Source organism: Cyprinodon tularosa, unplaced genomic scaffold, assembly GCF_016077235.1.
Source record: "Cyprinodon tularosa strain WSP-4 unplaced genomic scaffold, ASM1607723v1 ctg502, whole genome shotgun sequence".
NCBI lineage: Eukaryota > Metazoa > Chordata > Actinopteri > Cyprinodontiformes > Cyprinodontidae > Cyprinodon > Cyprinodon tularosa.
Genome location: NW_024039233.1, coordinates 11,259 through 28,005, shown reverse-complemented (window position 1 = coordinate 28,005; position 16,747 = coordinate 11,259). Strand labels below are relative to the sequence as shown.

At 38.4% G+C, this 16,747-nt stretch overlaps 1 protein-coding gene and 1 pseudogene across 1 annotated transcript; one reads left to right on the top strand and one right to left on the bottom strand.

The window, feature by feature from the left end:
* Positions 1–4,466: 4,466 nt before the first annotated feature.
* On the bottom strand, positions 4,467–7,150 carry LOC119795189. The gene is given in 4 exon segments (XM_038303048.1): positions 4,467–5,810; positions 5,813–5,842; positions 6,296–6,315; positions 6,858–7,150. Coding segments are annotated over 4 exon segments (1,632 nt in total). The 3' UTR covers positions 4,467–4,521.
* A 71-nt stretch (positions 7,151–7,221) lies between these two features.
* Positions 7,222–11,196, top strand: LOC119795188 (annotated as a pseudogene).
* The last annotated feature ends 5,551 nt before the right edge of the window (positions 11,197–16,747 follow it).

Below are 16,747 nucleotides of genomic sequence, written 5' to 3'. Positions count from 1 at the left end.
GTGTTTCATAAATATTTAGTGTGTTTCAAAAATAATTAGTGTGTTTTAGAAATAATTAGTGTGTTTCATAAATATTTAGTGTGTTTCATAAATATTTTGTTTGTTTTATAAATATTTAGTGTGTTCATAAATATTTAGTGTGTTTCATAAATAATTAGTTTGTTTCATAAATATTTTTTTTTCATAAATATTTAGTGCGTTTCAAAAATATTTAGTTTGTTTTATAAATATTTAGTGTGTTTCATAAATATTTAGTTTGTTTTATAAATATTTAGTGTGTTCATAAATATTTAGTGTGTTTCATAAATATTTAGTGTGTTTCATAAATATTTTTTTTCATAAATATTTAGTGCGTTTCAAAAATATTTAGTTTGTTTTATAAATATTTAGTGTGTTCATAAATATTTAGTGTTTCATAAATATTTTTTTTCATAAATATTTAGTGCGTTTCATAAATATTTTTTTTCATAAATATTTAGTGTTTTATAAAAATTTTGTTTCATAAATATTTAGTACGTTTCATAAATAATTTTTTTCATAAATATTTAGTGTGTTTTATAAAAATTTAGTTTCATAAATATTTAGTGTGTTTCATAAATATTTAGTGTGTTTCATAAATATTTAGTTTTTTTCATAAATATTTAGTGTGTTTCAAAAATATTTTATTTGTTTCATAAATATTTAGTGTGTTTTATACAAATTTTGTTTGTTTCATAAATATTTAGTTTGTTTCATAAATATTTAGTGTGTTTCAAAAATAATTAGTGTGTTTCATAAATATTTAGTTTGTTTCATAAATATTTAGTGTGTTTCAAAAATAATTAGTGTGTTTTATAAATAATTAGTTTGTTTCATAAATATTTAGTGTGTTTCATAAATATTTAGTGCGTTTCAAAAATAATTAGTTTGTTTCAAAAATATTTAGTTTGTTTTATAAATATTTAGTGTGTTTCATAAATATTTAGTGTGTTTCATAAATATATAGTGTGTTTCATAAATATTTTTTTTTCATAAATATTTAGTGCGTTTCAAAAATATTTAATTTGTTTCATAAATATTTAGTGTGTTTTATAAAAAAAAATGTTTTTCATAAATATTTAGTTTGTTTTAAAAAAATTAGTTTGTTTCATAAATATTTAGTGTGTTTCATAAATATTTAGTTTTTTTCATAAATATTTAGTGTGTTTCAAAAATATTTTATTTGTTTCATAAATATTTAGTGTGTTTTATACAAATTTTGTTTGTTTCATAAATATTTAGTTTGTTTCATAAATATTTAGTGTGTTTCAAAAATAATTAGTGTGTTTCATAAATATTTAGTTTGTTTCATAAATATTTAGTGTGTTTCAAAAATAATTAGTGTGTTTTATAAATAATTAGTTTGTTTCATAAATATTTAGTGTGTTTCATAAATATTTAGTGCGTTTCAAAAATAATTAGTTTGTTTCAAAAATATTTAGTTTGTTTTATAAATATTTAGTGTGTTTCATAAATATTTAGTGTGTTTCATAAATATATAGTGTTTCATAAATATTTTTTTTTCATAAATATTTAGTGCGTTTCAAAAATATTTAATTTGTTTCATAAATATTTAGTGTGTTTTATAAAAAAAATGTTTTTCATAAATATTTAGTTTGTTTTAAAAAATTTAGTTTGTTTCATAAATATTTAGTGTGTTTCATAAATATTTAGTGTGTTTCATAAATATTTAGTTTGTTTCATAAATATTTAGTGCGTTTCAAAAATATTAAATTTGTTTCATAAATATTTAGTGTGTTTTATAAAAATGTAGTTTGTTTCATAAATATTTAGTGTGTTTCATAAATATTTCAATCTGAAAAACTCACACAGAGAAAAAGGATAATTAGAAGAGTTTATTGATAAGAAGGTATAGTCTTTGGCGCTCAGACCTCGGCAGGAACATTCATGCTGATTTATGCTTGACATGCATGAGTTGATGAATGAGAATAGGGATGTTCCCCCTGGCCTGAAACTGGTGGTGGTTCAATTGAGCTGGTTGACGAGGTGATCTGCTGAGCAGAATGAGGGACTAGAAGACTGAGGGAGCTGACGCCGGGGCTTCTCTCAGACTCGGGATATGAGGTCCTGCTTGGTGATGCAGGAACTGAGAACTGTCCATGATGAGCAAGCGTGAAGTGACAGTGGAGAGGAAAAACTCCCCTTTGGGAAGAAACCTCTGGCGGAACCGGGCTCAACATGGTGGTCTTCTGCCGGACCAATGCAGTGAGGCGAGGGATGGTGACAACTGGGATTAATACCCTCTGATGAGGTTGAGGTGAAGTCGTGTCATGGGGACGATCCAGCTGCGATGGCGGAGAAGGGGATGGAGGTGGGTGAATTGTCATCTGAATCGAAATCTGACATAGTGCTTGCAGATAGCGGGACTGGGATGAGGATTTGGAGAGTTTATAAAGTGAAAGCAGGACGCTGATTGGGCTTCATGGTGGAGTAGTTCGAAGCTGATTGGCTCGCTTCGGAGACGGATCAGCTTCTGATTGGATGGAGGTAAGCCAGAGTTTCTTCAATTGAACTTCCGCTAGAGCTTCATTTCAATCTGAAAAACTCACACAGAGAAAAAGGATAATTAGAAGAGTTTATTGATAAGAAGGTATAGTCTTTGGCGCTCAGACCTCGGCAGGAACATTCATGCTGATTTATGCTTGACATGCATGAGTTGATGAATGAGAATAGGGATGTTCCCCCAAAAGCTGAGGTCGAGGCCAGAGAGCTCGTGGAGCAGTTACTAGTAACAAATGGTGAATGCGTAATGAAATGCTGAGAAGGTTTGCAAACAGCTTACCGAGCCAGGTTGAAGTTGATGCCGAAAACTTACGACGACGATGATGATGATGATGATGATGATGATGAATCTTGCGGATGAGTCTGATAATGAATCTTGCGGATGAGTCTGATAATGATCTTGCGGATGAGTCCATATAGAACATATAACATGACGGGATACAGACACATGACGAGACGCAGACATGGTGCATATTGATGCATTGGAAATGCATACAAAATGGCGTAAGGATGCATGACGAGACACGACGAGACACAGATAGGGAGCATATGATGCATTGGGGAATGAATCTTGCGGATGAGTCTGATAATGAATCTTGCGGATGAGTCTGATAATGAATCTTGTGGATGAGTCTGATAATGATCTTGCGGATGAGTCCATACGGAACATATAACGTGACGAAATACAGACACATGACGAGACGCAGACATGGTGCATATGGTGCATTAGGGAATGCATGCAAAATGGCGTAAGGATGCATGACGAGACGCAGACCAGACATGACGAGACACACAAGAGAAGGCATATTGCTGCCTGACATAAAGGCGAGATTGCACGTATACGAGCCAGAATGAAGACAGCATGAGTATAGCAAGGAGACAGCATGAAGACTGCAGAAAGCAAGGAATAATGTAGATAACTGATAGAGTAGGAGTAGAAGAAGATGAGTTAGAGGATGGTCATGGTTAGGTAAGGTAATGATGAGAAAGAGTTCGAACCACCACCAGTATTTGTGTTAGAGTTACCTAGAGGCAGAGAGAGCGCTGCGAGAATTGATGGGAGTTCTGGGCGGATGTATGAGGTATAGACCAATGATGACCATCGGCCTAGTTGCTGGAGGGAAGCCTCAGAAACCCCACGAGTAGCTGCTGTTGTAGCAGCTCCAATCCGGAACGAATGCCCGGAATAACCACTAGAGGGAAGGCCACATGATTCTAAAAGTGACCTAAGGTGATGAAGGAACCAACGAGTGGACATAGAGTGACCCTCGGGCGTGATGAAGAGCGCTTTAGAATGAGAGGGCAGAGAGTGTCGTCTTTGAACGAAATCGAACATGGCGAGAAAGGGACAGAGGGGGCCATCTGTTCGTGCGATGAAAATGGAACAAGCGCCTTTACCTTTAGAATGTTTTAAGGATAATTTGAAATGGTCGATGTAAAAACGAATATCTGAGATAGACAAATCTCGGAAATGATTAAAGTGTCTATTCGAAGAAGTGAATTCCCCCGGTCTCAGAAAGCCATAGAAGGCCAATAAGAAGGAACTAGATAACAGAGACTTGACATAAGACGAGTTGGAGCTAGTTGAAAGCGCGGACACTAGTCTCCTAAGGATCGGAAAAGTAATAGGCTTACGAGTGTCAGAAGTACCAGAAGAATGTTTAGCTAGACCTTTAAGGAGAAGCTTGATGGAGTAGTCAGCGAAAAGGCTAGAAGAATTAGGGTTATAGCATTTGGAATAGAAATTGATGCCGGCTAACAAGCTGCGAATGTAAGATAATTTGAAGCGGCGTTTGTCAAAGCAGAAAGAAATGAAATTCAAGACAGAAGTAATGAGTAAAGGATACAGGGGAATATGGAGGCTTGAACAGAATTTTGCAAATAATTGCCATTCGAAGTTGTAGGTTCTGAGAGTGGAAGGAGCTAAACCAGATTTCATGTAGAAGCTGGAGGAAAGTAGATATGAATGAAGAGAGTGAGTTAATTGAGGGTGAATTCCTCTAGAGGAGGAACAGGAGTCGGATGGAGATCGGAGGTAGGTCGAAGATGACGAAAAGTCTGAAATTTGAAACGAGAGAGAGCGTCAGCAGCAGTGTCAGAATGGCCTGGAACGTGACGCGCTGAGATAATGAAATTGTTAGTGACTGCTTGCCAGGTGATGCTTCTGATGAAGGGCATGAGAGACTGGGAGGAGGAGCAATCTTTATTTAAGGCTTCGACTACCGCGATGTTGTCGCAATAGGCAGATATGCGTTTTCTTTCCCAGAGCGGGCCCCACAGACGGCAAGCTATGGCTATGGGGTAGACCTCACACAGAGCGGATGATTGGGTGTTGAATGAGGAGGGCCATGGGCCCGCGAACCACCTGTCCTGAAAGAACCCCCCAAAACCTACGGATGGGGCAGCATCTGTGAAAAACTGTAGCATGTCGGGAGATTGAATGATATCATCGTAGAAAAATGATTTTCCGTTCCAATTTAGAAGGAGACTGGACCAGAAGGAAAGATCCGAACGGCAACCTTCGTTCAGTGTAACCTGATCAAGGAGGGAGGGAACGGATTTAGCCAGATCGAGCAAACGGGAAATGAAAGAGCGACCTTGAGGAATAATGCGCATGGCGAAATTTAGATGACCTAACAGGGAGAGCAGTTGGCGTTTGGACACGACTGATGCGGAACAAAAGGATTGAGAGATCTCACGAATTCGAGATAGTTTATCTGCGGGCAGGGATGCCATCATGGCTACTGAATCGAGCTCGATACCGAGAAACTCGATTTTTGTAGCGGGGCCAATAGTTTTCTCTTCAGACGGGGGAACGCCGAGGCGGGAAAAATGCTCCTTTAGCTTGGGAAGAGAAAGACTGGGAAGTTTAGAGGGAGGATCAATAAGAAGGAAGTCATCCAGGAGATGAAGAACGCATGGAAGATGGGTGACATTGAGAAGAATCCAGCATAGAGCTTCTGAGATTTTGTCGAAGAGACATGGACTACTCCTGCACCCGAACGTCAAACGAACAGCGAAATAGAAAAGAGATTTCCATTTAGCGCCGAACAGGTGCCACTGGGAGGGATGAATAGGGACGATTTTAAACGCATCGGTGATGTCGGCTTTAGCTAGCCAGGCTCCTTTGCCGGTGCGTTTGATCAGGAGAATAGCGTGATCCACGGAAGCGTAATGAAGGGAAAAGGGGGCAGGCGGGATGAGGCTATTGATCGAGGAGTGAAGACCGGAGTGGGGGGCGGATAGATCCAGAATGAGCCTCTTTTTTCCAGAATATTTTCTGGTGGCTACTCCGAGAGGGCTAACTCGGAAGGGGACGAAGGGAGAGGTTTTGAAGGGACCGATCATGAACCCTTTAGAAGTTTCTTTGTTAAGGAGCAGATCTACGGTATCTGGTTCTTTAAGAGCAGATTGAAGATTGGGGGATATGTGGGTAAGAGAGGGGGGGTTAGAAACTCCTACATGAAATCCTTGAGAGAGACCAGAAAGAATAAAGTTAACAAAAGTACGGTCGGGATGATGAAGGAGACAGGACGATAGCTCAGAAATGATAATAGGGGTGGAAAGGTGACGGGCTGCTAAGGTTTGAAGGTGCGATTTTTTATGAAGCGAGCGCGGCGGGGACAGACTGATTTCGGATGAGCCTCCTTGCAGAAACTGCAAATGTGGAGAAATATGCACTTAGGAAAAGAACAGAAACTTTCATTGAAATTGTTACAGATGGGTTTGGAGTCAAATACCTGAATTCTTCTACCTCTGGCGTCTGTACGCAAACTGGAAGTAGAGGGAAGCAAAGAAGGGAGGGAAGGAGTGCTGGGCTTAAACGGAATAGATGGACAGAGGGCGCTGGGGTGACCGATTGAATTGCAGGAAGAACAAGGATTGGACTGAGTTAGCATAATAAGATTGTTTGTGTCCAAGACCGACCAATCTAAACGAACGCCGTGATGAACCAGTGTAGAAGCTGCTTTGGAAGAGAAAGATTTGTGGTAAAGGTAGAAAAGGTTGCCGCCAAATTTAAGGTGGAGGTCTGCTATTAGGGATAGATAAGTATCAAGCTCCACTCTGCGGTCGGGGTAAACTGAGCATAGAACGCCACGGTAGATACTAAATGCGGTGAGAAATTGGCCAATAGAAAGATCTCTAGACAAACGGGGATCGGATGATTTAAAGAAAGCTGTGACGTCACCTGCTGATGCGACCTGGTGATCGACTTAGGGGGAGGGGAGAATGAGGGAGACTAAATTAACATACTTCCCTTGAATGATTTTAGAACGGAGGCTAGAAGAAAAATATTAGCGTGCAAGGGAGCATACGGTATGCCTAAGGCTGGCCCAGGGCGGGCGTTTGCTAATGTGAATGAGGGGATGGGAGGGGGGATGTCCGTCTGAGCAGGCAGCTGCAGGGATGATGTGGCAGTACGGGGATTTTCCGAGTTCTGGAGACGTGCAGACAGCGTCGTGACTGATTGAGAGAGTGAGTCCAGAGTGGAGCGGAGGGAGGCTGAGAGCTGTTCAACGGCAGAAGGATTGGTCGAGGGAGCTGCTATGGAATGAGAGGCTGAAGAGGGTCCGAGGTTTGCAACGACGCAGTGAGAGGGAGCGGGCATATCGGTGGCTGCAGCTGGGATGGATCTAGGACGTCCTCTGCTGCGCTTGGCGGGGGGAGCGGAGGACTTGCATGATCTTTTGCGGCCAGGAATCGGAGCGGACTGAAGAGCAGAAGGCGAGGGAGATGGAGATGAATCACGAGGAGGTGGAAGGGAGGCTAGTTGAGACAGCTGAGCAGAATCAAGGTCGGAGCCTGGCAGTATGCCTCTGGAGAGTAACACGGAAGGAGATGAGAGAGCGGCCAGACGGGAGCTTCTTCGAGCAGGGAGAATAGGGGAAAGGTTGCGTTCCTCTGGGTTGAGGAACAGGGACCCGGCAGGGTCATCTGAATCGAAATCTGACCTAGTGCTTGCAGATAGCGGGACTTGGATGAGGATTTGGAGAGTTTATAAAGTGAAAGCAGGACGCTGATTGGGCTTCATGGTGGAGTAGTTCGAAGCTGATTGGCTCGCTTCGGAGACGGATTAGCTTCTGATTGGATGGAGGTAAGCCAGAGTTTCTTCAATTGAACTTCCGCTAGAGCTTCATTTAGTGTGTTTCATAAATATTTAGTGTGTTTCATAAATATTTAGTGTGTTTCATAAATATTTAGTGTGTTTCATAAATATTTAGTTTGTTTCATAAATATTTAGTGTGTTTCATAAATATTTAGTGTGTTTCATAAATATTTTTTTTTCATAAATATTTAGTGTGTTTTATAAAAATTTTGTTTGTTTCATAAATATTTAGTGTGTTTCATAAATATTTTTTTTTCATAAATATTTAGTGCGTTTCAAAAATATTTAATTTGTTTCATAAATATTTAGTGTGTTTTATAAAAATTTAGTTTGTTTCATAAATAGTGTTTCATAAATATTTAGTTCGTTTCATAAATATTATTTTTTCATGAATATTTAGTGCGTTTCAAAAATATTTAATTTGTTTCATAAATATTTAGTGTGTTTTATAAAAATTTAGTTTGTTTCATAGATCTTTAGTGTGTTTCATAAATATTTAGTGTGTTTCATAAATATTTTTTTTCCATAAATATTTAGTGCGTTTCAAAAATATTTAATTTGTTTCATAAATATTTAGTGTGTTTTATAAAAATTTAGTTTGTTTCATAAATAGTGTGTTTCATAAATATTTAGTTTGTTTTGTAAATATTTAGTGTTTCATAAATATTTAGTGCGTTTCATAAATATGTTTTTTTCATAAATATTTAGTGTTTTATAAAAATTTAGTTTCATAAATATTTTGTGCGTTTCATAAATATTTTTTTTCATAAATATTTAGTGTTTTATAAAAATTTAGTTTCATAAATATTTAGTGTGTTTCATAAATATTTAGTTTTTTTCATAAATATTTAGTGTGTTTCAAAAATATTTTATTTGTTTCATAAATATTTAGTGTGTTTTATAAATATTTAGTTTGTTACATAAATATTTAGTGTGTTTCATAAATATTTAGTGTGTTTCAAAAATAATTAGTTTGTTTCATAAATAATTAGTTTGTTTCATAAATATTTAGTGTGTTTCAAAAATAATTAGTGTGTTTTATAAATAATTAGCTTGTTTCATAAATATTTAGTGTGTTTCATAAATATTTAGTGTGTTTCATAAATATTTAGTGTGTTTCAAAAATAATTAGTTTGTTTCAAAAATATTTAGTTTGTTTTATAAATATTTAGTGTGTTTCATAAATATTTAGTGTGTTTCATAAATATTTTTTTTTCATAAATATTTAGTGTGTTTCAAAAATAATTAGTGTGTTTTATAAATAATTAGCTTGTTTCATAAATATTTAGTGTGTTTCATAAATATTTAGTGTGTTTCATAAATATTTAGTGTGTTTCAAAAATAATTAGTTTGTTTCAAAAATATTTAGTTTGTTTTATAAATATTTAGTGTGTTTCATAAATATTTAGTGTGTTTCATAAATATTTTTTTTTTCATAAATATTTAGTGCGTTTCAAAAATATTTAATTTGTTTCAGAAATATTTAGTGTGTTTTATAAAAATTTTGTTTGTTTCATAAATAGTGTGTTTCATAAATATTTAGTTTGTTTCGTAAATATTTAGAGTGTTTCATAAATATTTAGTGTGTTTCATAAATATTTAGTTTGTTTCATAAATATTTAGTGGGTTTCATAAATATTTTTTTTCATAAATATTTAGTGCGTTTCATTTTTGCAATTTAGTTTTTGTGTTTTTGCAATTTCAAACCTTAGCATCCCGTCACCTTTCCACCCCTATTATCATTTCCGAGTTATCATCCTGTCTCCTTCATCATCCCGACCGTACCTTTGTTAACTTCATTCTTTCTGGTCTCTCTCAAGGATTTCATGTAGGAGTTTTTAACCCCCCCTCTCTCACCCACATATCCCCCAATCTTCAATCTGCTCTTAAAGAACCAGATACCGTAGATCTTCTTCTTAACAAAGAAATTTCTAAAGGGTTCATGATCGGTCCCTTCAAAACCTCTCCCTTCGTTCCCTTCCGAGTTAGCCCTCTCGGAGTAGCCACCAGAAAATATTCTGGAAAAAAGAGGCTTATTTTGGATTTATCCGCCCCCCACACCGGTCATCACTCCTCGATTAATAGCTTCATCCCGCCTGCCCCCTTTTCCCTTCATTACGCTTCCGTGTATCACGCTATTCTCCTGATCAAACGCACCGGCAAAGGAGCCTGGCTAGCTAAAGCCGACATCACAGATGCGTTCAAAATCGTCCCTATTCATCCCTCCCAGTGGCACCTGTTCGGTGCTAAATGGAAATCTCTTTTCTATTTTGCTGTCCGTTTGACGTTCGGGTGCAGGAGTAGTCCATGTCTCTTTGACAAAATCTCAGAAGCTCTATGCTGGATTCTCCTCAATGTCACCCATCTTCCATGCGTTCTTCATCTCCTGGATGACTTCCTTCTTATTGATCCTCCCTCTAAACTTCCCAGTCTTTCTCTTCCCAAGCTAAAGAAGCTCTTTTCCCGCCTCGGTGTTCCCCTGTCTGAAGAGAAAACTATTGGCCCAGCTACAAAAATCGAGTTTCTCGGCATCGAGCTTGAATCAGTGGCCATGATGGCATCCCTGCCCGCAGATAAACTATCTCGAATCCGTGAGATCTCTCAATCCTTTTGTTCCGCATCAGTCGTGTCCAAACGCCAACTGCTCTCCCTGCTAGGTCATCTAAATTTCGCCATGCGCGTTATTCCTCAAGGTCGCTCTTTCATCTCCCGTTTGCTCGATCTGGCTAAATCCGTTCCCTCCCTCCTTGATCAGGTTACACTGAACGAAGGCTGCCGTTCGGACCTTTCCTTCTGGTCCAGTCTCCTTCTAAATTGGAACGGAAAATCATTTTTCTACGATGACATTATTCAATCTCCTGACATGCTGCAGTTTTTCACGGATGCTGCCCCATCCGTAGGTTTTGGGGGGTTCTTTCAGGACAGGTGGTTCGTGGGTTCATGGCCTTCTTCATTCAACACCCAATCATTCGCTCTGTGTGAGGTCTACCCCATAGCCATAGCTTGCCGTCTGTGGGGCCCGCTCTGGGAAAGAAAACGCATATCCGCCTATTGCGATAACATCGCAGTCGTCGAAGCCTTAAATAAAGGTCGCTCCTCCTCCCAGTCTCTCATGCCCTTCATCAGAAGCATCACCTGGCAAGCAGTCACTAACAATTTCATTATCTCAGCGCGTCACGTTCCAGGCCATTCTAACACTGCTGCTGACGCTCTCTCTCGTTTTAAATTTCAGACTTTCCGTCATCTTCAACCTACCTCCGATCTCCATCCGACTCCTGTTCCTCCTCTAGAGGAATTCACCCTCAATTAACTCACTCTCTTCATTCATATCTACTTTCCTCCAGCTTCTACATGAAATCTGGTTTAGCTCCTTCTACCCTCAGAACCTACAACTTTGCATGGCAATTATTTGCAAAATTCTGTTCAAGTCTCCAAATTTCCCTGTATCCTTTACTCATTACTTCTGTCATAGCTTTCATTTCTTACTGCTTCGATAAACGCCGCTTCAAATTATCTTACATTCGCAGCTTGTTAGCCGGCATCAATTTCTTTTCACAATGCTATAACCCTAATTCTTCCATCCTTTTCGCTGACTACTCCATCAAGCTTCTCCTTAAAGGTCTATCTAAACATTCTTCAACGTACTTCTGACACTCGTAAGCCTATTACTTTTCCGATCCTTAGGAGACTAGTGTCCTCACTTTCTACTAGCACCTACTCGTCTTATGTCAAGTCTCTTTTATCTAGTTCCTTCTTATTGGCCTTCTATGGCTTTCTGAGACCGGGGGAATTCACTTCTTCTAATAGACACTGTAATCATTCCCGAGATCTGTCCATTTCAGATATTCGTTTCTACATCGACCATTTCAAATGATCCTTAAAACATTCTAAAGGTAAAGGCGCTTGTTCCATCTTCATCGCACGAACAGATGGCCCCCTCTGTCCCTTTCTCGCCAAGTTCGATTTTGTTCAAAGACGACACTCTATGCTCTCTCATTCTAAAGCACTCTTCATCACACCCGAGGGTCATCCTATGTCCACTCGTTGGTTCCTTCTTCACCTCATGACACTTTTAGAATCATGTGGCCTTCCCTCTAGTGGCTATTCCGGGCATTCGTTCCGGATTGGAGCAGCTACAACAGCAGCTACTCGTGGGGTTTCTGAGGCTTCCCTCCAGCAACTAGGCCGATGGTCATCATTGGTCTATACCTCATACATCCGCCCAGAACTCCCATCAATTCTCGCAGCGCTCTCTCTGCCTCTAGGTAACTCTAACACAAATACTGGTGGTGGTTCGAACTCTTTCTCATCATTACCTTACCTAACCATGACCATCCTCTAACTCATCTTCTTCTACTCCTACTCTATCAGTTACCTACATTATTCCTTGCTTTCTGCAGTCTTCATGCTGTCTCCTTGCTATACTCATGCTGTCTTTATTCTGGCTCGTATACGTGCAATCTCACCTTAATGTCAGGCATCAACATGCCTTCTCTTGTGTGTCTCGTCGTGTCTGGTCTGCGTCTCGTCATGCGTCCTTTACGCATTCTGCCATGCATTCCCTGATGCATCAACATGCACCCTGTCTGTGTCTCGTCATGTGTCTGTATTTCGTCATGTCATTCGTTCATATATGTTATCATCCGCAAGAATCATCCGCAAGATCATTGTCAGACTCATCCGCAGGATCGTTATCAGACTCCTCCGCAAGATTCATCATCATCATCATCATCATCATCATCATAGTAAGTTTTCGGCGTCAACTGTGGTTGCCATCGTCAACTACAACCTGGCTCGGTAAGCTGTTTGCAAACCTCAGCATTTTATTACGCATTCTTCATTCTGTTACTAGTAACTGCCTTACGAGCTCTCCGACCTCGACCTCAGCTTTTGGGGGAACACCCCTATTCTCATTCATCTACTCATGCATGTTAAAGCATAATTCAGCATGAATGTTTCTGCCGAAGTCTGAGCACCAAAGACTATACTTTCTTATCAATAAAATTCTTCTAATTATCTTTTCTCTCTGTGTGAGTTTTTCAGATTGAAATAAATATTTAGTGTTTAATAAAATATTTAGTGTGTTTCACAAATATTTAGTGTGTTTCACAAATATTTAGTTTGTTTAATAAATATTTAGCCTGTTTTATAAATATTTATTGTTTCATAAGTATTTAATGTGTTTATAAATATTTAGTGTATTTCACAAATATTTAGTTTGTTTAATACATATTTAGTTTGTTTAATAAATATTTAGTGTTTCATAAAATATTTAGTGTGTTTCGTAAATATTTAGTGTGTTTCATAAATATTTAGTTTATTTCATAATTACACTGCAAAAAATCTAAATCTAAATAAGTCATTTTTTCTTTAAATAAGTGCATTTGTTCTTGAATTGAGGAGGTAAAAGAGACATTTTGCCAATGAAACAAGACAATTTATACTTAAAATAAGAAAACACAATTGAATTGTCTTATTTCAAGTGCATATTATCTAATTATCTTAATTTAAGAGTGAAAATACTCATTCCATTGACAAACTATCTCATTTACCTACTCAAATTAAGGGTAAATACACTTAATTTAAGAAATTTTTACTTATTTCTAGATCGTTTTTGCAGTGTATTTAGTGTGTTTTACAAATAGATAGTGTTTCATAAGTATTTAGTTTGTTTCATAAATATTTAGTGTGTTTAATAAATATTTAGTTTGTTAAATAAATATTTTGTTTGTCCAATAAATATTTTGTGTTTCATAAATATGTAGTTTGCTTCATAAATATTTATTGTTTCATATTTAGTATGTTTCATAAATATTTAGTGTGTTTCACAAATATTTAGTTGGTTTAATAAATATTTAGTTTGTTTAATAAATATTTAGTGTTTCATAAAATATTTAGTTTGTTTAATAAATATTTAGTGTGTTTAATAAATATTTAGTTTGTTAAATAAATATTTTGTTTGTCCAATAAATATTTTGTGTTTCATAAATATGTAGTTTGCTTCATAAATATTTATTGTTTCATATTTAGTATGTTTCATAAATATTTAGTGTGTTTCACAAATATTTAGTTGGTTTAATAAATATTTAGTTTGTTTAATAAATATTTAGCCTGTTTTATAAATATTTAGTGTTTCATAAAATATTTAGTGTGTTTCATAAATATTCAGTGTTTCAAAAATATTTAGAGTCTTTCATAAATATTTACTGTGATTAATAAATATTTACTGTGTTTCACAAATATTTAGTTTGTTTAATAACTATTTTGTTTGTCCAATAAATATTTAGTGTTTCATAAATATTTAGTTTCTTTCATAAATATTTAGTTTGTTTCATAAATATTTATTGTTTCATATTTAGTATGTTTAATAAATATTTATAGTTTCATAAGTATTTAGTGTGTTTAATAAATAACATTACTGATTTCTGGGGACAGTCCCTGTTTTGGACCACCTGTCCCAAACTAAAGCCCGCTGTGCCACGCCCTGCCAGGCCCGCTGTGCCACGCCCGCTGTAAAATAAAAAATAGATCTTTTCTGAAATTTTGAATTATTAGTTATTTTATCAACAAAAGGTCAGAGGTTACTCGCAGCATTTCTCAGCAGCTATAGATAATAGTAACCAGAGATCACTGATTTCTGGGGACAGTCGCTGTTTTGGACCACCTGTCCCCGGCTAAAGCTGTCCCTGGAAATGTGCCACGCCCTGCCAGGCCCGCTGTGTCACGCCCGCTGAGCTACGCCCGCTAAGCCACGGCCGCTGTGCCACGCCTGCTGTAAAATAAGAAAAATAGATCTTTTCTGAAATTTAGCATTATTAGTTATTGTATCAACAAAAGGTCAGAGGTTACTCGCAGCATTTCTCAGCAGCTGTAGATAATAGTAACCAGACATCACTGATTTCTGGGCACAGTCACTGTTTTGGACCACTTGTCCCAAACTTAAGCTATCCCTGGAAATGTGCCACGCCCTGCCACGCCCGCTGTGCCACGCCCTACCACGCCCTGCCAAGCCCGTTGTGCCACGCCCGCTGTAAAATAAGAAAAATATATATTTTCTGAAATTTAGAATTATTAGTTATTTCATCAACCAAAGGTCAGAGGTTACTCGCAGCATTTTGTCAGCAGCTGTAGATAATAGTAACCATACATCACTGATTTCTGGGGAAAGTACCTGTTTTGGACCACCTGTCCTAAACTAAAGCTATCTCTGGAAATGTACCACGCCCGCTGTGCCACGCCCTGCCACGCCCTACTACGCCCTGCCACGCCCGTTGTGCCACGCCTGCTGTAAAATAAGAAAAGTAGATCTTTTCTGAAATTTAGAATTATTAGTTATTTCATCAACCAAAGGTCAGAGGTTACTCGCAGCATTTTTCAGCAGCTGTAGATAATAGTAACCAGACATCACTGATTTCTGGGGACAGTACCTGTTTTGGACTACCTGTCCCAAACTAAAGCTATCCCTGGAAATGTGCCACGCCCGCTGTGCCACGCCCTGCCACGCCCATTGTGCCACGCCCGCTGTAAAATAAGAAAAATTTATCTTTTCTGAAATATAGAATTATTAGTTATTTCATCAACCAAAGGTCAGAGCTTACTCGCAGCATTTCTCAGCAGCTGTAGATAATAGTAACCAGACATCACTGATTTCTGGGGACAGTACCTGTTTTGGACTACCTGTCCCAAACTAAAGCTATCTCTGAAAATGTGCCACGTCCTGCCACGCCCTGCTACGCCCGTTGTGCCACGCCCGCTGTAAAGTAAGAAAAGTAGATCTTTTCTGAAATTTAGAATTATTAGTTATTTTATCAACAAAAGGTCAGAGGTCACTCGCAGCATTTCTCAGCAGCTGTAAATAATAGTAACCAGACATTACTGATTTCTGGGGATAGTCCCTGTTTTGGACCACCTGTCCCAAACTTAAGCTATCGCTGGAAATGTGCCACGCCCGCTGTGCCACGCCCTACCACGCCCTACTACGCCCTGCCACGCCCGTTGTGCCAGGCCTGCTGTAAAGTAAGAAAAGTAGATCTTTTCTGAAATTTAGAATTATTAGTTATTTTATCAACAAAAGGTCAGAGGTCACTCGCAGCATTTCTCAGCAGCTGTAAATAATAGTAACCAGACATCACTGATTTCTGGGGACAGTACCTGTTTTGGACCACCTGTCCTAAACTAAAGCTATCTCTGGAAATGTACCAAGCCCGCTGTGCCACTCCCTGCCACGCCCGCTGTGCCATTCCCGCTGTGCCACGCCCGCTGTAAAACACGAAAAATAGATCTTTTCTGAAATTTAGAATTATTAGTTATTTCGTCAACCAAAGGTCAGAGGTTACTCGCAGCATTTCTCAGCAGCTGTAGATAATAGTAACCAGACATCACTGATTTCTGGGGACAGTACCTGTTTTGGACTACCTGTCCCAAACTAAAGCTATCCCTGGAAATGTGCCACGCCCGCTGTGCCACGCCCTGCCACGCCCTGCTACTTCCTGCTACGCCCTGCCACGCCCGTTGTGCCACGCCCGCTGTAAAATAAGGAAAATAGATATTTTCTGAAATTTAGAATTATTAGTTATTTCATCAACCAAAGGTCAGAGTGTTGGGATCCAAGGGCTTGCCCTCCAGAGGGCTGTGTGGATCCCTTCCTGTGGGCTTCTGTTTCTGTTGGAATCCAGAGGTTTGCCCACCAGAGGGCGCCGTGGATCCTCTCCTGGGAGCTGGTTCTCTGCGCTCAGCTGATTCCCATCAGCTCTGCTGATTAACCTCTCCCTATATAAGCTGAGTCATAGCTTCTCTCTGAGCCGGACCGTGGTCATAGTCATTGTTGCCATGCCATGCTCTGCCTTGCCGTTGTCTTAGTACTGTCCTTGCCATGGAAACAAACCAGAGCCACCCTGCCTGTTGAACTCAGCCTGTCTGAACCTGCAAACCTGTGAGTTTGAACCTGTAACCTGAACCTAACCTGTTTGTCCTCTCTGCCTTCCAGGGTAGAACCCTGTGTGTCACCAATAAATATTGGACTTGAATCCTGCCTGTCTGTTCTGTGAGTTCTGCATCTTGGGCTAGCAAACCAACCACATCATGACACAGAAGTTACTC